Here is a 23,402-nt window from a genome sequence, read left to right as displayed (position 1 = left end):
TCAACGCTTGAATAAATGAGAAAACTAGCTGTATGCTGTTACCTATTCTATACCTCCTGATTGTAAATATTTTGAAGGGGATGGCGACCCAGTGCTAGGTCTGACATTCACTCTGCCACTGTTGTTACTCATGCCATATTCATATTATCCACATTTCTCTTTTGCCTCATTTAAAAATCTCCAATAATGGCTGATACGTATAAGGCCAGTACTGCCCTTATTAAGAAGATGGATATCCTTAAGCTTCAAGTTAAAATTTGCCATAATAAAGAACAAATTCCATTTAATCCTCAGGGAGAAGTGTTGGATGCTTCGGAAAGACACATTATACAAGATGTCATATTCATTCTCTTTTAATCCTCATGACAGCCTTGAGGGGTTGATAGCAACATATCTAATATTTATTTTGTAGACATGATCTATCACTCTTATGACAGGGTCTGAAATTCAGTGTTTCGGAGGGAATAGAAAGGATGGAAATGATTAGATTGAGAAGGAAAAGGAATTTAGCTACTGATTGGCTATTGGGGAGAGAGTGAGAAATCAGAGGCGCTTTTGAGCTTAAGTGGTTGATACTTTGACTGAAATAGGAAAGGATAGAACCGTGTTTCCTAAAATATTCTGTGAAACACTGGTTCCTAGAGATATTAATAGGTGCTCCATTGGCGGGGGTGGTGGGGGAGAAACAGTAGTTAAAAATAAGTTCAGGAAATGCTACATGTAATATTTCCCTCTTGTAGATTCACAAAATTGCATGGCTGTGCAAAGTCTGACTAAAGAAAGCTATTTGCTATGCTGACCTTTTCACGTCATAGCTGTTAATATATTGTGAATTAGCCTTCTCTAGGACACCAGTTTGGAAAAGTCTGGTCTAGAGGAATTTGGGGATTGGTAATAGGAATGGATTTTGAGGTTTTAGCTTGAGGTTAAAACTAAAAATTAAGTGACCATCAGGATTTTTGAGGTGAGTGAGAAATGAGGTCTGAAAGTATAGTTTTGTAGGTGAATTACATGCAAGCAAGAGACAAAACTGGAAAAGAAAATACTAATAACCAGTTGAAATCCTGAACCCAAGACTATTGAAGTGCACCTGGGTCCTTCAGATAAAGGCACAGCTTTTCAGCACCTCACATATATGCAGAGATCATGCTGACTCTGTAGAATCCACAGTAGGCAGACAAGGGGGAGTACAGATAGTGTTTTGTAAGTACAAGTCTACAGTTATAACTGTTGAGTGCTGGTGAGATAAGAGTAGAGGACCCCAGACTTTACTGGGATGGGTGTAGAGGCAGAAAGAGGATAGGGGAGCCAGTCAGAGAAACAGGAAGGGATGCTAAGAGAGATAGATATAAAACTAGAAAGTGCACGTGGAACGCGAGGGAGGAGTGTTTCACCGGATAGGCAGCCATTGGTGTAGATAAGAAAGGGATATCAGATCCTTGGGCCCAACTCCTCCATTTTCCCCATGAAAAACTGAGAGCAAGGAAGGAGAGAGATTTGCTTAGGATTAAATGTTAGCACAGCAGAGTCAGGATTAAAATCTGGTCGCTTCTGTTACCTCTTTGTACTCTAGAGATGTCAAAAGGAAGAGACTGCTAATGATAATGTTGAGGTTATCTCCTCTCTTGGGAAGATGAGGATTGGCTGTCGCCCAAAGGGCCCTCACAGGATAGGGATTACATCCCTTAGTAGGTTTTTTTTTTTTTTTTGAAAGAGCTTTTTTATTTTTTGTGGTACGCGGGCCTCTCACCGTTGTGGCCTCTCCCGTTGTGGAGCATAGGCTCCGGACACGCAGCCTCAGCGGCCATGGCCCTCGGGCCCAGCCACTCCGTGGCATGTGGGATCTTCCCGGACCGGGGCACGAACCTGTGTCCCCTGCATTGGCAGGCGGACCCTCAACCACTGTGCCACCAGGGAAGCCCTCCCTTAGTAGGTTTACCAAGATAAAGATTCTGAGACTTGCAGGCTCTGAAACTCAGTTCATCTACACTCTAATAATCGAATTTTTGGATCAGAGTGTAATTATCAAAGCCTCATGAGATTGATATAAAAATCAGAATGTCAGTTTATTAATTTACAGTGGAAAAAAAAAAGTAACTACCTTGGGAAACAGATTCTCAAGTCCTGGCTAACACATTCTCTTCCCCGTAGATTTTGCCACATGAGATGCCATATTATAATTAGAAGGTTGCTTGGTATGTCAGCAGAACAAGTGGTATAAGGTTTGGAATGTGTAATGGAGTCAGACTTTTCTTACCCTCTCAAAGACCAGTTACCTCATCTGGCAGTTGGGGTAATAATAGTACAATACCTTGTTCACAGGGTGTTGGAAGGATTAGGTAGAGTATACTGGGTATTGTTTAGCACAGTACCTGGAACAGGTATCCCATCAGTGTTATAGTTCTTCCCAGTTAGGATACAAATACTACTGGAACCTCATCATGGCTTAGAATGCTCTGCTAAACACTGCTTGAATGAGAAAGGCCAGGTTTTCTTTTGCTGTTCCAACAGCTGTCTTCTGCCTGTTCTTTCATGGTTGACCAGCCATTTCTGATTGTTAAATGCCCCCCACCCCCCCAATTAAGTTGAAGTAACTCATTCAGTCTAGCTAATGTCTGATCTTGAGGACTGGGATCCATTTTAATCTTTTTAGTATGCTTGATGTGGATACTCTGCTCAATCGATTATATTAGGTTGAACCATATGAAATTGCTGATATTCTACTGGTTTTCACATAGAAAAATGGCAGTGTCATATGGCTTAATCTAATATACTGATTTTAAAATTTAATTCCTTCCAGGTGGTCCCAGAGAAGCTAAGTCTCTTGATGAGTTCAGAAGACTTTCCTTTAAGTGCAAAGAGCTGTACCCTTATACTTCTCTTCCTGTGATCAGGTTCTGAGAAGGTTCGTCTGTTGTATGTCTGCTTGTGTCCTTTGTGTAGTATACTATTTTTCTTTTTCCTTTTTTTTTTAGAAATTAATTATTTTTGGCTGCATTGGGTCTTCGTTGCTGCGCGCGGGCTTTCTCTGGTTGTGTTGAGCGGGGTCTGCTCTTTCTTGTGGTGCCCAGGCTTCTCATTGCGGTGGCTTCTCTTTGTTGTGGAGCATGGGTTCTAGGCGCTTGGGCTTCAGTAGTTGTGGCACACGGGCTCAGTAGTTGTGGCTTGCGGGCTCTAGAGCGCAGGCTCAGTAGTTGTGGCGCACGTGCTTAGTTGCCCCGTGGCGTGTGGGATCTTCCCAGACCAGGGCTCGAACCCCTGTCCCTGCATTGGCAGGCGGATTCTTAACTGCTGCGCCACCAGGGAAGCCCTAGTATACTATTTTTCCTCTTCTCTTTACATTTACTCTCTTACTTGCTCAGGCTAGCATTGAACATATGAATGATTATTTGTAATTCCTTGACTGGTAGTTTACATGGTGTATTTTCTATTTAAGCTATTAAATCAGTGTTTGCTGCTCATTGTACATTCTGTGTATGATATCCTAGATCATGGCCATTAACTTTAAAATGTTCACAGTTTTGGGGCTTCCCTAGTGGCGCAGTGGTTGAGAGTCCGCCTGCCGATGCAGGGGACGCAGGTTTGTGCCCCGGTCCGGGAGGATCCCACATGCCGCGGAGTGGCTGGGCCCGTGAGCCATGGCCGCTGAGCCTGCGCGTCCGGAGCCTGTGCTCCGCAATGGGAGAGGCCACATAAGGATACTGTGGGTCAGTACCAAATTTGGCAAATTCTTCCATTGCACTAGAATTTCAATGTAATGCTGATAGATCAAAGTCAGAATGTCTGATAATTGAAGGCAAATACGTCACCTTTATAATGCTCAACTAACATCCACAGGATTTAGGAAAGAAAATAATCTGTAGGCTACTCTGACAAATTAGCTAATTCCCCCTAGTGTTTTCTGGTTCTTGTCCATTTACAATATGTGAATTCTAAAGGTTATAATCGTTGGATAGATATAGCTCTGTATTTCCGCCCTGAATATTGTGCCACAAAGAGTTTTCCAGGTTGCTGTTTAGTTTTCTTTCTTTTTTTTTTTTTTTTTTTTTTTTTTTTGCGGTACGCGGGCCTCTCACTGCTGTGGCCTCTCCCATTGCAGAGCACAGGCTCCGGACGTGCAGGCCCAGCAGCCATGGCTCACAGGCCCAGCCGCCTCGCGGCATGTGGGATCTTCGCGGACCGGGGCATGAACGCCTGTCCCCTGCATCAGCAGGCGGACTCCCAACCACTGCACCACCAGGGAAGCCCGCTGTTTAGTTTTCTTAATCATTATTTTTAAGTTTTGAAGAACCTTCAGCAATTAATCATCTAATTTTTTTTTTTTTTTTTTTTAATCATCTAATTTTAATTGTGGGAAGAAAACCTTTTTTTGTCTCTGGGGTGTCACTCGACTATCCTTTTCTAAAGTAGATCAATCTAGTTTGTAGATCAACTGTTAGAAAATTCTGGATGTGATCCAGGCCTCTTGCTTTTTAATTCTTAAATGCTGCTAGGTGTCATTATATATAAGGACATCACATTCAAATATTGAATTTGATGTCTTCACTTACTTAACGAGTATGTATTATGTGCCTTCTATATCAGTAGACTGACTTAAGTATTATACAGTGTTCACTGCACATGACAGTTTATTGGAAACTAAAAATGTGTTACCGCTAATATAACAAATAGCTATGGTTTATTAAGTACTTACTATTAAGTGCCAGGCTCTAAGACATTGGGATGATTTCTAAGATATTTCATGTATTAATTCATTAAAACCTCTTCAGAATTATGAAGTAAATGGTGTTATCCCCATTTCACAAATGAGGAAGCTAAAACACCAGGTAAATTGCTGAAGGTCACCCAGCAAGTACAGAAAAGTGCTGAAATGAAATCTAAGAAGTTGTGGACCTACCATCACTGTAGTCATGATTCCCTGGTGGGCCAGGCATCCTCTTGAGTGCTGAAATAATCTCTGCTTCTCTGGAACTGACAGTTTCATTTGCCAGCACCTGAGACAGGCCTTACTTAAAGGACCAGTATCTTCAATGCATTGCCACATGTTTTCCAGTTCAGTTCAATTACGCTGTATTGAGCCATTTTTGTGGGAAGGTGTTGTAGCTGTAGGTGGTCACTAGGAGATTCAGAAATGAGCAAGACCAACCTGTCCTCAGAGCTTACATTTTAATCAGGAAGAAAGTCATGTACACAAGTAATTGTAGTACATATTGAATGTTATAGTGGCTCAAAAACTACAGAAGCAGAGAGAAGTAGACTAGTAATTCCATGTCATGGTGTTGAAGAAGGGAGGGCATGTTAACTGTTCCTTGAAGGAGAAGTTAGTAGAAAGGCAAAGGGAATAAGCCAGCTTTCATTAGGAAAAATGACGCTAGGAGATTATTTGAAACTTGTCCAAAGAAAAAGAAGGTGGGGAACCTGAGAGTGATACTGAAACAAATGGATGAGCTGATTTGGTACATGACACCATGCTGAAGCCATCAATATCCACATTTCTTCTACTGAAGACCTCTACAGAGGGGAGATGCTTATAGGCTAGATGCTGCCCAGTGTCTTATCACCATCTTAAAAGTACTCCTTCCTTTTGATCTCCTTCCTGGTTCCTTCATTTTACTTTTTGCAAGTGCTGTGAAAGTGTTCTGACCTTTTCAAAGGGTGATGCAAGTCTCTCATTAGTTTCGGAAGATGATTTATAAGAGTTTATAAGAAGATTTATAAATCATTTGTATTAAGAAATTATCATAAAGAAATAGGAAGTCAGGAGCTTTTGAAATCTGCATGTTTTCTCCCAAGTACTATATTAATATTAACCTGAAGTTTTGGGGTGTGGGGTTGTTTGTTTGTTTTTAATGTGTGTGCCTGATCTTTAAATAGTCTGTGAGGGGAGCTTGAGGATTCTAAGTGCTTTGATCTTCCACAATTTAGATGGACTCTTACCCGTTTTTATTCTAGTGAACAGTTAAGCAATTTATTAGCCTCTGTAAGAGCTATGAAAGGAACACAAGTTGTGGCTACTCCCTCAGAAAGCTTAAGTTGTATTTAAGAAGAGAAGATAAACTTTTAAGAAACCTTCCAAGGGTATAAGTAGATAATGTTTTTATCATGGGATCATCTCTTTCCTGTGCTGCCTCCTTATTCTCTTGTGCTTAGGTATGTCAAACTATCACTCACACGTCTGTTTTCAGCCCTTTCATCACCTCTCCCTACCCTGCCTCAATCTAGGTGTGTCCTAGACAGTGAAGCCTTTCTCAAAGCCACATCCGCATTAACACGCTTTGTGTGCTCACCCAACCTTTCCTGATGCTCTCTACAACACTTAATTGTGTTTGCTTGTATACTTGTCTTTCTTCCTCATTTAGGCCGCAGACTCCTTGAAGAAAGAGACTTGGATGTAGGGCTTACTCAGATATGTTTGGAACTGATAGGAACTTCAGAGAAAACAACAGATATGGGGAGATAAGTGTAATAATATTGGTGATTGAGTTAGATTTGCTGCAAGATACTCAAATGTTCATGTCTGTTAACAGTTGAAAACATTGGCCTGGAGCTTGATCAGGTCCTTAGATATAGGTCATGATGTGATATCAGCTGCTCAGAGGCCTGTGGATAGATCCCTGGGCGATAACCTCATTTAGGGTATGGTAAAGATTTAAAAAGCCAGGAAATATGTGGGCTGAGGAGTATTGCTTAGAGACTTGGGAGAACTAAGTAAGAAATACAATGGATAGGAGGGAGGAGTACTGTCAAATGACACAAAATATATAGGAGGCTGAGGACTGAGAAGAAGCCTGAGATTATTAATCACCACAAGCAGCCAACCCGGGAGTGGGAGGATGGATCAAGGTGAGAGCAGGTGATCAGGAAGAAGCATTGAGGATAGACCTTATAAGAGGTGGTAAAAGGAAGGGAAAAAAGGGTATCTTGTTTGCCTAACAAAATCCAGGACACGACTGTTTTGGGTGGGAGGAGGAGAGAATGGTCTTTTATGGGGTCGAATGTATCTGAATATTGAAGTTGAAGGAACCAGTACAAAGTAGTGGCCATGGCTTGCAGTGGCTGTCAAGGAAATAAGGAAGTATGGTCTTGGAGTAGACTTGAGTAGCCTGGAGAGGCAAGAGTTGGAGTAATTTAGGAGACCCCAAATAGAAAAAGGAACATGCTAGGAAGTTAGAGATGTGTCAGTGGATCATATGTTACTGAGAAAAACAAGTTTCTAATGGAACTTAAAATTTTAACTGGCATCGCTCAGCCAGATGGTATGTCTCTTCAAGGGTAGCTAATTAACCAGATGAGTGTAGTATGAGAATAAAAGAGCAAGGGAAGACGGAAGAGCAAAACTGGAGTCTCTGACCATTGGGAAGTAGCTTTCTTAGGGAGGCAAGTGTGATCAGAAAGGGTCTTGACTGCCTTTGAGCCTGGAGGTCAGGATATATATACAAGATTCCTTATAGGTGAAGAGAAATAGAAGTTGCACCAGAGAGGAAGTCTTGAAAATAGAACAATGCCAAGTGATAATGACTGTTAATGTGTAGCTCTACCCTTGAATAGCAGTCACAGAGGACAAATCAAAGTCTTGGAATGAAGGTCAGGAACTGTGTGAAACCAGAGAGTTTGAAGGATCATCAACATGATGTGATCGAGTGGTTATGGCTCAACACATCCCCTAATGTCCATATTCTTTGCCCTTTGGTGAGTTAACTGTAAATCAGGTTCTTGCCTAACATCCTCTTAAAATATAGCTTACCTTGTTTTTCAGCCAGATTTTTTGAATGTGTTGCAAAAGTGAGTATTGATTTACTGGGCTGTTCTTTAGTAACCATGGCTGGAAATTGCAAAAGACCATCAACTAATCAAACGGTATAAAGTAAAAGGAGATAAAGGAATGGAAAAGGGTCTTCTGCCCTTAGTTCTGTGTTCCTTCAGTTGTTTAAATATTGGAATAAATAATCCTTGAAATCTAGAGTTTTTAATTAAGAAGACAGAAAGCTCATGTTAAATTTATAGATAAGAGTTATGCTTCTCTAAATATTGCCAACTTTATTTTTGTGAGCTTGTTCAGTGACATAATGAGCATCCTGTTTCCTTAAGCATTTAAGTGTAGGTTCTTGTGAACTGACAGGATAGAAGCTCTTAAGAATTGAGTAGGCTGATAGAGCAGCTGGTGTGACATTCAAGTGTTCATATTGCCTTCTAGCTCCTGAACAGAAGGAAAAAAACACTGTTTTAATTTAGAAATCTTTCTTGACTATAGCTGAAATTCTCAAAACCAGTGAGACTAGAAAATGAGAGAACATTTCGTTCTCATATTTAACTGTAGATAGAATATGTTCTTATATTTGTTGGTAAGCAGCACTGGATTATATAAAATTACTTCTGAGATTTTCAAAGGCCTTTCTTGCGCATGGAAACGATTATTGTTAGGATGAAAGTTCTTAAAACGCCTAAATAGAACAATAGAATAGGAGAAAACAAAGGACAGTTTATTTCTGGGAGAGAGCAGGAGAAAGGTAGATATCTGAATTGTAGTTCTCTGTTAAATTTGTTAAAATTTAAGATTTTTAGGTGTTTAACTTTACATATGTTCAAAATAAAGCAGTGTGTCTTCACGTTTCTTTGAATGAAGGAAATTATTTGCAGTATTTGTATAATACATCAATATACTTGGTATTAAAAATAAAAGCAAAGTAACAGCATGTTTTTAGAATATGGTGTGCTTTCAGTTATTCATGCAAATTAAGAATAGCATAACAAAGAACCATGAGTAATTTGCTTATATTGTTGTTGGGAAATTTTGGATTAAGGTGATAATCCAACAGTTTGTTCCTTAGTCAGATTTCAGGGCATACTTATTATCTATAATAGTGGTTCTCCAGACCAGCAGCATCAGTTATCACCGTCACCTGAGAAGTTTTTCGAAATGTAAATTCTTGCGTCCTGCCCTGCATCTACTGAATTGCTGGGGATCAGAGATCACCAGCAGTCTGTGTATTAAAGAGCCCTTCAGGTGATTCTCATGCAGGCTGAGGTTTGAGAACCAGTCATTCCTAGTTAGGACAACCTTTCCAGAGACACGGGCATCATCAGTGTTGGGAACAAGATGAGTCCAACTGATTTGACCATAAAGCAAAAATGTCTATAGTGAACTTCAAGTAATCTGTGTTTGAGATCATTCACATTAAAATTTTATCATATTTTATGCTTAATTAAGTACTCTGGCATAAACAAATAATCTGTGCTGGAAATGACAGTTATCAGAAGAGTAATTGTCTTACAGCCCCAGGGAGGGGGATGAATCACCAGTTTAAAGAAACTGTTCTGCTTTGGGCTGGCATAGTTCTTTATAAACTAAAGACTGTGGGGGAAAAGGAGCTGTCCTGGGGGCTAGGATAAGGAAACTGGGTGTTTTTTTCACACTTTTACTAAGCCAGACTGCTATCGTGTGGTTTCATCATTTTAATTGAATAGTGAAATTATGAGACAGGAGAGAAACAAAAAAAAATGAACCTTGTAAATGCACATGCAAATAAACTGATCTCATGCTCACTAACTAAAAACAGATGGAAACAGTTATGGTCAGGATTACAGTGCCACCCAATCCCTCTCCACTGACTCCCTTGACAATTTCAAGACGAAGAAGCAGTGAAAAATGAGAACAAGCAACCAGAGGTGGCACTGTGGTGGGAACAAGAGTCAACATCAGAGAAATTGAGGCAACAGTACATTTCAAGAGTGAGGTAGTGATTAACAGTAGCAAAGGTTGCCAGTAGGTCAGATAAGAGGGACTAGCTGTGTCTTTAGATTTAGGAACAAGAGAGGTCAGTGGTCACCTTGAAGAGTAGTTTTGGTGCAGCCCAGAAGCCGCTGGTTTGAAATGGGGTGATCTGTGAGTAGGAGATAAAATAGAAATGGCAAATTTAAGAGAGGGTGATAGCTAGATGTGGGATGGAGGATTTTCTTACCAATCTGCCTTTACAGGTAAGATTTTTATCTCTTAATTCTTTAGATCTAATTGCTAACTTTATTACCATATTGATTTGGCATAATTTTAAGTTAACATGAGTAATCCTAACAAATTATGTCTCATATAAATATATCATTTATTCTAGGCTTTATGAAGTATTGAAACTCAGCATTGTTGCTTTGCGTAGCCTTGAGAGTCTAGGACCCAGTTAAGAACCACTGCCATGTTGCAGTCATTATATAATTTATTTGGAAATCTGAATTACCTTTAACTTAACATTGTCTGAAACAATTTAAAGGAAAGTTTGTATATTTGCATACCAAAGTAGTTTGAAAACTCCTTGAAGGCTATGACTTTCTCTTAACAAACTAAACACCTAGCATATTATTTTAAACATAGCAGTAGGAGTTATGTTTTGCTCTGCTGTTTGAATTGTCATTGATTACTAATGTAAAACCTGTTTTTCAAATTGATTTTTAGCTAAGGTTCAAACAGGAATGTTTCCATTCAATAAACATTGAGCACCTACTATATTCCTCACAGTGCTGGGGTTAAAAATAAATGGCACAAATCCTGCCTTGAGTTCACAGTTCATTGGGGAAGACAGAGAGGTAAACAGATCATTGCAGCTGTGTGTTAACGAAATTGAATTATTTGTAGTGAGGTGGATGGACCTAGAGTCTCATGCAGAGTGAAGTAAGTCAGAAAGAGAAAAACAAATACTGTATGCTAACACATATATATGGAATCTAAAAAAAAAAATGGTTCTGATGAACCTAGGGGCAGGACAGGAATAAAGACACAGACGTATAGAATGGACTTGAGGACACGGGGAGAGGGAAGGGTAAGCTGGGATGAAGTGAGAGTGTGTCATGGACTTATAAATACTACCAAATGTAAAATAACTAGTGGGAAGCAGCTGCATAGCACAGGGAGATCAGCCCGGTGCTTTGCAACCACCTAGAGGGGTGGGATAGGGAGTGTGGGAGGGAGACACAAGAGGGAGGAGATATGGGGATATATGTATACGTATAGCTGATTCACTTTGTTATACAGCAGCAACTAACACAACACTGTAAAGCAATTATACTCCAATAAAGATGTTAAAAAAACAACAAGCTGTAATAGAAGAACAAGTTAGTTCCTCCATTATTCTAATCTACTTGCTTCCCACCCTGAGAGATTTGCTAAAGTGGTCATTCTGAATTTATCACTGGCAGCATCTGTAACTTGCCCTTGAAAGTATTGTACTTTGTCTCTGAAAGAATCTAGTGGATAAGTAACTTACTGAGGGGAGTGGGAGTAATTTTTGTCAACACAGACAGCCATGGTATTCATGAATTTTTTTGAGACTAATAAATCAGGTGTTGTAGTCTGTGCTTATTTTCCTGCTTAACCGTTCTATGAAACAAATCCTGTTTGGTGAATTTAATCTTATGTAGATGTATCATTCTTTACTCACCTGATGTAAATTACTTTTCTAAACAAGCTTTATATGCTCTTTTATGCAAACCAAGCGTTTGCATAAAACCAAGCGTTTTTAAGCCCCTTAAAACTTGATTAATGCGAGTTCAGAGTAACATTAAAATTAAGTAATCCCTTGGTTCTTCAGAGTGTTTTAATGGAATAATTTGAATATAACAAAATTTGGTAAAAGAAACTTCCCACCACTCACGATCTTGAGGTGTCTACTCTTTGATATGTATGATATTAGACCATCTGCTCTTTCCTCCATTACAGTCAAATATTACATGCTAGTACTTATATATTCAGTAATTTACATTACATTTTTGTCATTTCTTATTAAAATTGCTTTAATATTTTAAAGACTAAATTTTAGGGTATGAGTTAGGTATAAGATTTTTTTTCCTGCAGAGGGTGACTGTAAGGGAGTTGAAAGAGCATAGTACCTCTTGCTTAAGATATGAAGATCAGAGATAAATAAGGCATGTTTTTTGTCTTTAAATAAATGTTCAGTATAACAGGCCTAAATTTAGGCATAGTTTTACAGTCCAGACTCCCTCAGGGAACATTTAAGGTGGCGAGTTTCAGGTTTTTCACTGACTGAGAGTTACTGCTAGTATCTGGTGGGGCTTGATTTCTTAATTTATGAGCTGGTGTTCACTGTCAGTAACATGCCGATAGCAGCTACAGTGAGAAACAGCTATAAAGATGTTATCCCTCTTCTCACAGCTACTTGTCTACAGAGGAATTTGAATTAATTTTTATGTTTAAAAAAAAAAAGCTAAGAAAACGGAGATTTTGTGAGTGTTCTTTTTTGAAAGGCTGCAGTCAAAAACTTTTACCCTTTTGTCAATCAAATGGTGTGTCTAATAGCTAGGGTGTCAGTACCCATTTTGAAGTACAATGCCAGTTATTTCCCCATAGTAGCCTCCTTAAAACCTGTATGTTGTTACGATTTATCCCATGATTTAAATTTTGATCTCTTACTCTTCTTTTTAATGATTTTTGTGAGCATTTAATGCTTGCTCTCTTTTATTCTTTTTGGAAGTAGATGATGATGAGTGTTTGGTTTCAATTGGTATAAAATGAACAATTGGATTTGATCTTCAACATCCCTTTCCGCTGTTAAAAGTCTATGATTTTTTTTCCTTTGTAATCATTTTTCAGCAGAATGCTGGCTTTTTAAAATTTGTATATTGTTGGTATTTTACTTTGATTTAGAAACTTTTACAGTTTTTCTAAGTGAATGAAAATAAGCTGTCTTTATCTTTAGAGGATTTTCCGCCCAAACCCCAAATCCATAATTTGTGTTCCCATAGAACCAGTCATGGACTAAGAACCTTTGTAAATACTATTTTTTTATTTTTAAACATTTACTGAGACATGTAATAGGCCTAGTAAATAGAAATTTGACTTAACACTTAAATTATTTCAATATGTGAATGAAAATTTGAAGATATTTTATTTTACCTTAAGAGAACTGTTTGAATTTTCTTGGGAAAGAATGTATGAAATCAGAAGTAACTTAATGTACTGAAGTACTTACTGAATCTCTAAACATTAGAAAATTGAAGAGTAAGGTTTAGGACTATAACTTTTTCTGCTGGTTTTGAAATTTCATCCCAAATTGGGAGTGATTTGAAAAAAGTCAAGATTACTTAGGAATCTTTAGTTGACTCAAAGGACACTTTAAGAGATTAATGAAAGTTTAAATGAAAGGATTGGTTTCTAACAGATAAATTACTTTTGATTTATAACCAGTTTGTGTAAATTCAGGGTTGAAATTAATCAAACGTCTTTCCTAAGGTTATGAACACAATTAGCAGATCTTCAAATTAGATGGTATGTTTCATACACTATATTAAAAGAAAAAAAGAATAAGTTTTCTTGTCTGGGGTATGTTCTCTTTGAAGTAATCTTCCCTAAAAGGAATCTTGATTTTTTAAAAGCTGAACAGTTTAAGATCAATGGGGAATGGAGTGCTGGACAGGAAGTTGTGTACATGTATAAAGCATGCTTATTGCATCAGGACTTACGGTGTTACCTTTTGAATCAGGAATGGATTTTTAAAGACTAGAGTCATCACCAAAAGGGCATGGGCTGTCTTCAAGTATTGAACTCTCTTCCATACATTCTTTTAGTATAGCTCTATCAACTCCAAGCGTAGGGAGTCTAAATGACCGAGGGACCCTTTATTGGTCAGGGTTCTCCAGAGAAAAAGAACCAATAAGAAATCTATCCATATAGTGATATATTATGAGGAATTTGCTCAGGCAGTTACAGAGACTGAGAAGTCCCACTGTCTGCCATCTACAAACTAAAGACCCAGGAAAGCTGGTGTTTTAGATCAGTCTGAAGTCCTGAGAACCAGGGAAGTCAGTGGGTAATTCCCAGTCTGAGGGCAGGGGAAGACTGGACAGTTAGGCAGGGAGGGGTGGGTACGACTTACTATTTCTTCACTATGTTTTATTTGGGCCCTCATTGGATTTGATGATGCCCACCCACATTGTGAAGGGCAATCTGCTTTACTTAGTCTACCCATTCAAATGCTAATCTCATCCAGAAACACCCCTGTAAGCACACCCAGAAATAATGTTTAGCCAAATATCTGAGCATCTTGTGATCTAGTCAAGTTGACATAAAATTAACTGTTACAGATCCATTCCAGTTTGAGATACCTTGTAACTAAGTTCTGCCTCAGCCAAAGATCTACCTCTCCGTAACTTTCTTTCATTTCATTCTAGTTGTGCCCTCCATTACTCCACAGAATATATCTAGTCACTATTCTACACTAAAATTTCAAATGTTTTATGCTATCACTTATATGTGGAATCTAAAATGCAACACAAATGAACGTATCTATGAAACAGACAGACTCACAGACATAGCAAACAGGCTTGTGGTTGCCAGGGGGGAGGGGGGTGGGGGAGGGAAGGATGGGAAGTTTGGGATTAGCAGATGCAAACTATTAGGTATAGTACGGGTAAACAACAAGGTCCTACTGTATAGGACAGGGAACTATATTCAATATCCTGTGATAAACCATAATGGAAACGAATATGAAAAAGAATATATGTATAACTGAATCATTTTGCTATACAGCAGAAATTAATACAACACTATAAATCAACAATACTTCAATGAAATTTTTTTTTAAATTTCAAATGTTTGAAAATAGCTATCATGAAATATTGATCCCCTAGACTGAATTTCTTCCACTACTTCAGTGGACTGATTTTCTGACATCTTCAACATTCTGTTTATTATTTTTTATACTGTTTCTCATGGTAATTCAGACCTGAGGAATGTGAAATCTGGTAGGCCTGTTGTCTATAATACAAATAAAAGTTGGTGCCTCTCTTTTGTTCACCAGTCTTTTTGATGTATTCAGTCATCAATGCTTTATCTGTATAGCAGAGCTTCACTTATATTAGACTGTTATCTATGGATTCTCTTTTCTTCTAGGTTTAGAAATATAGTAAAAATAGCTAACATGTATTTACGATTTACTGTGTGTCAGGCTAATTTCACACTGTTTTACATATATTCATACATTTAGGGAGGTGTGTTATTTGTTATTATGTCTGTGTTTTACAGATGATCCTGTAACATTTAGATGTGTTTGTGCAAGGCAAAGTAGAATCGGTCTATTAAACTCCCTTTGTTAGTTGTTACACTCCTGTCATTGCTGCCTAAGACAGCTTGGGAGTGGGAGGGGAAAGCACTTACATTAATTAACATCAAGCTAAGGCATTCAGAGCTTTGAGTAAACTGAATCTTTGTCTTTGAATATATACTGTTGTATTTCTTGTATGTCGTGTTTGTACAGTTATGTTTTTGGAATTAAATGTAGGAGACCATACTTTTGTACCAATTAAAGTTAGCTTCCCATTCCCACCTGTCTCCGATTCCGATTCTTTCATCTAACGTACTTGCTGACTTACCTAGCTTCAAGTCATCTACAGATTGGAGAAACATAACTTCTATATTTTCACATCACTGAAAAGTTTAGAAGAGTCAGGAATTAGGAACCCAGTAATGCATTTAAAAACACCTTTCAGGTGTTCCTCTTATTCTAATACACTTAGTTATAGTAGCATATATTTTCTTGCCTGCAGAAATCTTGTGTTACTACGTAATATTAATAATCATTTTATTTTAAAAATTTATTTATTTATTTATGGCTGCATCGGGTCTTCATTGCTACGTGCGGGCTTTCTCTAGTTGCAGCGAGTGGGGGCTTCTCTTCATTGCGGTGCACGGGCTTCTCATTGTGGTGGCTTCTCTTGTTGCAGAGCACGGGCTCTAGGTGCACAGGCTTCAGTAGTTGAGGCACGCAGTCTCAGTAGTTGTGGCTTGTGGGCTGTAGAGCGCAGGCTCAGTAGTTGTGGAGCACGGGCTTAGTTGCTCCGTGACATGTGAGATCTTCCTGGACCAAGGCTTGAACCCGTGTCCCCTGCATTGGTAGGCGGATTCTTAACTACTGCGCCACCAGGGAAGTCCCTAATAATCATTTTTAGAGCTCCATATTTCATCCAACTCCATATTTCATCTCCAAATTTACTTAACTCTGCCACTATATTTCTTATAGTTTTTCTAATGTGTGATATTTTTGTTGTTGTTATCATTGTTGAGTATAAATAATATCTATACAACCATTCCACAATCTGTAAGTCAAGTGACCTTGTGAAAGAAGGGATTGAATTGTAATATTAACAAAACTGTCTCTTTATGAGCTTCACTCAGTACTGAGACCTCATAGTCATCCTTTTATTTTCTTTTGGGGGCCTGCCCATTCACAGTAAAGCTTATGTGTCGGTTGGAATCCATCTTATTCTTCTTTTTGAAGACTGTAACTATTTTTGCCCCACTCTAGTCTTAAACCACCTCTGTCTTTTTATGTATTCCCTCAAAGATTATCAGTAGTGGTTGGGTCAGAGATGTCATCTCGGGATTCTGGGATAAATTATGTAGGCCTGTGTAGATTAGGTATGTGTTTTCCTTAAAATCCCCCTCTTGTGGAGCCTGCGCTTCCACTTAACATTTCTTCCTTAACTTTTCAAATGGAAGGTCAGAATCTTTTAGTGAACGATGAGAAGCAAAGTAGATGTTCTACTGTGTTGTACCTCAATCCCAAATAGCATGTCTCTTGATTGTCATGTTGTAGCTAACAAATGAAAAGCAAAACTTTTTTGTTTGTTGTCTTTGGCATTTTTGTCAATTCACTAGTTAGGTGAGTAAAAGAGTGAAGAGTTGGCAGAGAGGAAAATAGGAGGAGAGGCTATAGATAATCTAGAAATAGACAACAGCCCGATTTATCATTTGTAGGTAATCAGTAATTCAAGTAGTCCACTTTTGGAAAGCGGCTCGTTTGCATTTGGTGGTTTTCCCTGGACCTCTCTTTCTTTAAACAGTGGGGAGACTGAACATGGTTGGTAATCATGTACTTATCAAAGCCTTATGGGTTGCAAAGTCATAGAAAATCCCCAAAAGGAATTTATTGAAAAATTAATGAAAAGATCATGGATAGGACAGACTTTAGGCATTGATCAACCAAGGGGCTCAAATGATCTAGCACTGACAGACATATGTCCTCCCTCCCTCCCTTTTAGATCCTTTCTCAGAGGCTTTCCACATCTCAGATTTAAGTTCAGTAACAAGAAACAAGTCTCTGTTCCAGAGTCACAGCAGATGCCTTGTTGTCACCTATGTATTGGTCTTTGTTGAGTCACATGCACATTACTGAACCCATCATCCTTATGGTCAGGGGAATGTCTGGATATGGGGACGAACCACATTGAAAGTTGGGGAAGGGCAGATCCCCAAACAAAAAGTGAGGCCATTGCTGAGAAATGGGGGAGAAGGATGAGCTGATGTGGCAGACAGCAAATATCCACTATAATGTCTATTGAATTCTGTTTTTATTATATAAATTGGTACATTTGGTGTTGTTTGTATTTTAACCTACAAATATTTCCATTTCAACCTAATAAACATGAAGACTTAAAGTAGAGACGGTATAGTAGAAGCACGGCTTTTGAGTTGCAAACAGAGATTTCAGATCCTAGCTCTGTTATGTATCCTTATTGTTGAGAAATTTAAGGGCACCCAATAAATAACACGCTTCTCTCCTGCTTGAATTCTGTGAAGAGAAAAGACAAATATTGGCACATAGGAATAAAAACATTAGTTTTATTACTGACAAAAGCTGAAATGAAAGTTTTTGTGTGACAACAAAGAAGTTCTAATATTGAATCCAGAACTAAACAGTTATTTATCCGCGCCCCACCCCCCGGCACTTTGAACAATAGGCTTTTTTACCTGGGGGTCTGCCCCTAATAACTCAGACCAGAACGGATGAGTCCTGCAGACATCGGGCTCACGAAGAACACAGGGAGGTGGAAGCTATGTATGTCTAGTTGTTCTCCGAAAATCTGTCAAGCAGCTCATTTCACCTCAGTGGTAATGGGTGGGGTAGGAGGTCAGAAATTGTTGAGGAAAATTCCTCTTTGTGGAAACCAGAGGAATGATGACATACATGCCTCCAACACATAGACTAATGAATCTTAATTATTTTATCTCTTCAGTAAATAATAATAATTTATTTTAGGGTTGGTGTGATGTACAGATACCAAGAAATTTGGGGTATGAAAACTCAGAGAGTATCAAATAACCACCCTCTTCAGTTTCTGAAGTTGGGTTATTATAATAATTGATGTGTGAGTGGGAACCCACTTTGCCTAGGAGATGAGTAAAATTAGTATTAATTGGGCAAGCAGAAGGATTTGTGAAGTGGGAGGAAGCAGGCAGTGAAAGAAGATGTCTTACAGAGTTCATAACTATCACATCCTTGTAAATTTAAGCCAAGGCAAGCAAACTTTCCGTCCACTAGCCATCCTCAACCAGCTGGGATAAATTCAGTTGTTAGCCCGTTCTCCTGTCCAGTGGTTCTCACATTGTACTCTCTGAACTAATAACATCAGTATCACCTGAGAATTTGTTAGGAAAGCAAATTCTGGAGCCCACCCTTATCCTACTGAAACCCTGGAAGTGGGGCCCAGCGATCTGTATTTTCACAAGTCCTCTAGGCAATTTTGATGGATATTTAACCACATACCATGATTTGCAAACATCCCCATAACAGTTTCATAGCTGGATATTAATTGTACTTGCAAGTAATCTTTTCTAGTTCCTCATCATTAAGCATTTATTAAATATGGGATACTTTGGGGAGGGAGAGAGGTTGAATAGGTAAAATAGAGCTTAGGCTTGAATGCCAAACAGATATGAACAATAAGACTGTTTTCATCCTATAGGTTTAGATATAGGGGCATGATAACTGTTTAAAAGACTAACTGTAGCAGCAAAATGTAGAAGGGATTGTTGTAGGAGATAAGAGAATGAGAGAGAAGCTCTAGGGGGTAGTGATTATAATTTGTGTAGGGGGACTCAAAGATCTGGAAGAAAAGGGGATCTGTAGAAGAGGCTTTTCAAAGGAAGAGTTAATTGAACTCAGTTCACTGAAAGCTGGGGTGGACAGAATCAAAGATGATTTAAGATCTCAAGCCCAGATGATTAAGATAATGGTAGTTGGGAAGGGAACTTTCTAATTAGGGAATAAGATGAATCCATTGTTGGGCATGTTAACTTTGAGGTCATACTTTAAAGGACATATATTGAGAAGGAAGAGTTGAGAGCTCATTTTTAGATGGTTTAGAGTAAGAGGAGAACTTGAAAGTACATTTGTCCCTTGGTATTGGCAGGAGATTGGTTCTAGAACAACCCCCACCCCCCACCCCCAGCCCCTACAGGATACCAAAATCTGCAGATGCTCACGTCCCTTACTGTCGGCCCTCTATCTGTGGGTTCCGCGTTTGCAGATTCAACCAAGAATTGTGAAGAAAATTAAAATAATGCATTCATTCATTCTTGAAATGCTTATTGAATGTCTGGCACAGTTTTGGGTTCTCAGGATATAGAAATGGACCAACCCATGCCCTGTACGCAGAACTAGTATTGTAGGTGGAGGGAGACAACAAATAAATAAATAAATGAACAAGATAATTTCAGATAATACTGAGGGCCAGCAAAGAAAATAAAATAGAGTAACAGTAAAGAGTGACTAAGGGGTAGAGAATTTCTTTAGATAGAGAGTCAACGAAGACCTGAGGTGGTGACATGTGACAGAAATCAGTTGAAAAATGTGAAACATGTGAAAGATAGTTTTAGGAAGCCAAAAGTTTCTGGCATCACAGAGTGGCCAAGGAGAGTTGCAGGAAAACATATGAGAAGTTCATTGTGCTTTTTGCCCTTTCGGGACTCTCCCATATGAAAGGTTTGGAGAGACAGGGTAGTGTATTTGAAGGAACATGGGCTTAGAGGCATCCCAACTCATTCATATCAGGCATCTGTGGGCTGTGTAGAAAGCCCTCAGTTTCTCTGAGGCTTATTCTTCGTAGAGTAAGGAGCAATAACACTTCATGGGATTAAATTGTGATGATTAAATGAGAGAATGAATTTAAAGCAACTAAGATAGTGCTCAATGATAACTATTAATAATCCCTAACAGTCATGTGAAATACAGTTTCATTTAATAATGGTGAAAGCTAATGTCTCTTGATATACAATTTTATTTAGAAGTTATACTTTGACCTTTCATCATGCGAAATATTTTAAGGGCATGAAACTACAGTAAAAAATATTTTTGCAATTAAATGATATACTTTGATTAGCTACCTGATGACACTTAGAAAGTATGCTTATATGCACAATATTCTCATATGGATTTTACTAATTTTAAATGTTTTCTTCTTACAGATGTGTACGTCTCATGACTGATAGGAAGAACTAGTCATGGGCCAAAGGTCAAGATACTTCTCTGGGAAATGCTGCTGATGCTCCTTTACAAAGTCATACAATGAGTGTTTGGTTTAAGAAAGATTTTCATATTTAAAAGATTTTCATCTTGGATATATATCAAGTGAAAATTAGAGTCTTTTGGGAAACATTTTCCTCCTGTTAAATTATACTTGTAATGGGCGACATGGCAAACAACTCGGTTGCATATGGTGGCGTAAAAAACTCTTTGAAGGAAGCTAATCATGATGGAGACTTTGGAATTACACTCGCAGAGCTGCGGGCTCTCATGGAGCTCAGGTCTACAGATGCATTACGAAAAATACAGGAAAGCTATGGAGATGTCTATGGAATTTGCGCCAGGTTAAAAACATCTCCCAATGAAGGTGAGTTTCATTACATTCATTTTTAGTACTTTGGCAAGTTCTGTAATTGGCTCATAAATAAGCATGCTTAGATCGTCTTGGCTGTTGTTTGATTATGCCATATTTTTCGTGGCATTAAAGATTGGTGTAAAGTAACTTTAGATCAAAAACAGTGTTGCAAATTAATTTATATATTTTAAGTTGGTGGGAGGAAGTATTTTGTACTGTCGCACATATTGCTGCTTGTTTACGATAGCATGATTGTCTTTCCACTTGAGCTGGAATCAGACTTGGTAGTTCCCAGGGGATTCAGTGGAACTAAACCCTGCTCACTATCCTTCATTTTGCCAAGCAGCTTAAAATAGCTTTCACTGCCAGTAGCTGACCAAGTTTGTTTTTTTTCTTAACCTAAACTTTAACAATTAGTTCAGAAGGTACCAGGGCAAATGGAGTAGATTAGATGGCAATTTTTAATTTAGCAGACATTTCCTTTGATTAAAAAGTTTTCAGTCTTCGAATTATATTCAGTTTCCCTGTGTTCAAAGAAATCTTTGGTTTCATAATTCTTGATCTGTAGTAAATTTCTTTTTGAAAAACAGAAACGTTCATTATACCTTCATTGCGTTATGGTCTTTGAAATAGTTTGAAGGGATAATCTTTTATTTTATACATTGATCATGTTGAATATAAAAGTAAGGTTAGGAAGTTTCCAAAAGGGATTTCCAAATTGCAAAGGAAGGGGGAAGGATACATGAGGATGAATGTTTGGTGATTACAATTTATTTTAGTAAGGAAGGGAAATTATTAATGCTAAAGTTTAAAAGATATTAGTATATATTCCAAAGCCAATTCTAGAAAAATTGTGCTTCAGTGTTTTTCTTAACATTTTTCCTGAAACATCTTATGCCATGCCACTACTTGTGATAAATTTTAAGGTAATAGCAAAAAGTTATTTCCAAAGTTGTTAAAGAATTTTAAATCACACTAAAAGATTCTTTAAAACCTTTATGTAATTCTATGTGAATTGCTCATTGTTTTAATGGTAGGTAGTTACTTTAATTTTTCTGAGGTAGCATGGTCTTGAGGAAGCTAATGTCCGTATTCACATATATCCTAAAAGGGCTTCCTCAGATCAGTTGGAGTATATTCTTTTTTCTGTAAAGTCTTCCAGATTGTCTGGATCTTTTCCTCAAGTCAGAACCACTAGAAACATGGACTTCTCAGTTATACATTAAATATGCTGCACCATTTTAAGAGCTGGACCCCTGCTGCTTAAATTCAGTGAATCAGGAACAGACCCGTGGAACTTTTAATAGATGTAATTTGACAGACTTTGGAGTTTGTTCAGTATGCAAATCTACTTTAAAATGTTAGCTAACTTCATATAACTTTAGAGATTTGTACATTAAGTTGCTATTCTCAATTGGTAGATTCATTAATTCAACCATATGTACATACTACATTTAATCTAAAACCTAATTTTGGATGTTTCATGATCACCAAATTGATAGGATATGTTAACATTAAAAACCCTCAATATTTATAACAGCATCGTTTGTTCATAAAAACGATATTGGGGCTTCCCTGGCGGTGCAGTGGTTAAGAACCCGCCTGCCCATGCAGGGGACACGGGTTTGAGCCCTGGTCCGGGAAGATCCCACATGCCAGGGAGCAACCAAGCCCGTGCGCCACAACTAGTGAGCCCGCGTGCCTAGAGCCCGTGCTCCACAATAAGAGAAGCCACCGCAATGAGAAGTCCACACGCCGCAACAAAGAGTAGCCCCCGCTCACCACAGCTAGAGAAAGCCTGTGCTCAGCAACAAAGACCCAATGCAGCAAAATAAATAAATAATTAATTAATTTTAAAAAAACCCGATATTAAACTTCACTTTGAAATCTGCACATATTTGCACTTCCCTCAACCATGTCTTTGTGTTTCCCTGCTGTTAGTTATGAGAAGACAAAACTTCTGATTAACTAAAAACCCTTCCATTTCATTTTTAATGGACATTATTTGTTCATTTTTAATGGACATTATTTCTCTTTAGTTTGCACTGCAGTTTCTTTTGTGTTGTTATTTTGGGCAGTTCTCCTTATATTGATTTTGGTTTAATTAGTGAAGTTTATTAAATTAACGGAAACTTTGTACCTAGTACAGTAGTTTTTAAAATTTAGGGAGGGGATGGTTATGTACCTCTTTTAAGACATGGTGGAAGTTGTGGATAATCTCTAGAAATATTCACTTAACACTCAAAATTTTGCGTGTATTGTTGCTGCTTTGTGCTATTAAACAAGTGTATGCCATTTTCCCTGTCTTTTATTCTTAGAAAATTCTTGCTCATCTTCTTCCTAGTATTGTGAATTTAATTTTTGTCAAAATTTGTACAAACTTTTGTCTTCACTGTTTATATATATATAGTTTGTCATTTTGAAATATTCTTTTAAAGAATGTGAAAAAGCCATTGTAAGCATTATATTTGTGTTTACAGTCATCATAAGAATAAATAAAAACAACAGCAGCTTTCACAGAAATGTTATTTCCAAAGGAATAGTTCTAGTTTAATTTAGAAGTGATTCACTCAGAAGCTAATGAATATTTTGTCACTGATCAACTAGGCAAATGGTAACAAATGACTCATCCCTGGGAATAATCAGCTCGGAGTTTTTATGCCCAAGTAAAATGATCTAGACAATAAGTAGCCTTTTTTTAAGTATAATCTGTTTATAGTCAGGGAAAGTGAGATAACAATGGTTCT

General features: G+C 38.1%; 1 protein-coding gene across 4 annotated transcripts in view; it reads left to right on the top strand.

Annotated features, from left to right (window-relative positions):
- The window catches only part of ATP2B1 (ATPase plasma membrane Ca2+ transporting 1), a 132,703-nt gene that overhangs the window by 37,586 nt on the left and 71,715 nt on the right, over positions 1-23,402 (top strand). For all 4 annotated transcript variants that reach the window (XM_027107169.1, XM_027107167.1, XM_027107168.1 and 1 more), the window contains exon 2: positions 20,243-20,667. In XM_027107169.1, coding sequence (XP_026962970.1) covers positions 20,460-20,667 — 208 coding nt within the window. In that variant the 5' untranslated portion in view covers positions 20,243-20,459. The remainder of the gene's footprint in view (positions 1-20,242; positions 20,668-23,402) is intronic.

The sequence above is a fragment of the Aethalodelphis obliquidens genome, unplaced genomic scaffold, assembly GCF_003676395.1.
Source record: "Aethalodelphis obliquidens isolate GAN/ISIS:26980383/991018 unplaced genomic scaffold, ASM367639v1 scaffold8, whole genome shotgun sequence".
Lineage (NCBI taxonomy): Eukaryota > Metazoa > Chordata > Mammalia > Artiodactyla > Delphinidae > Aethalodelphis > Aethalodelphis obliquidens.
Note: the sequence above shows the minus strand (reverse complement) of the source record. Positions and strands in the feature narration are given on the sequence as shown.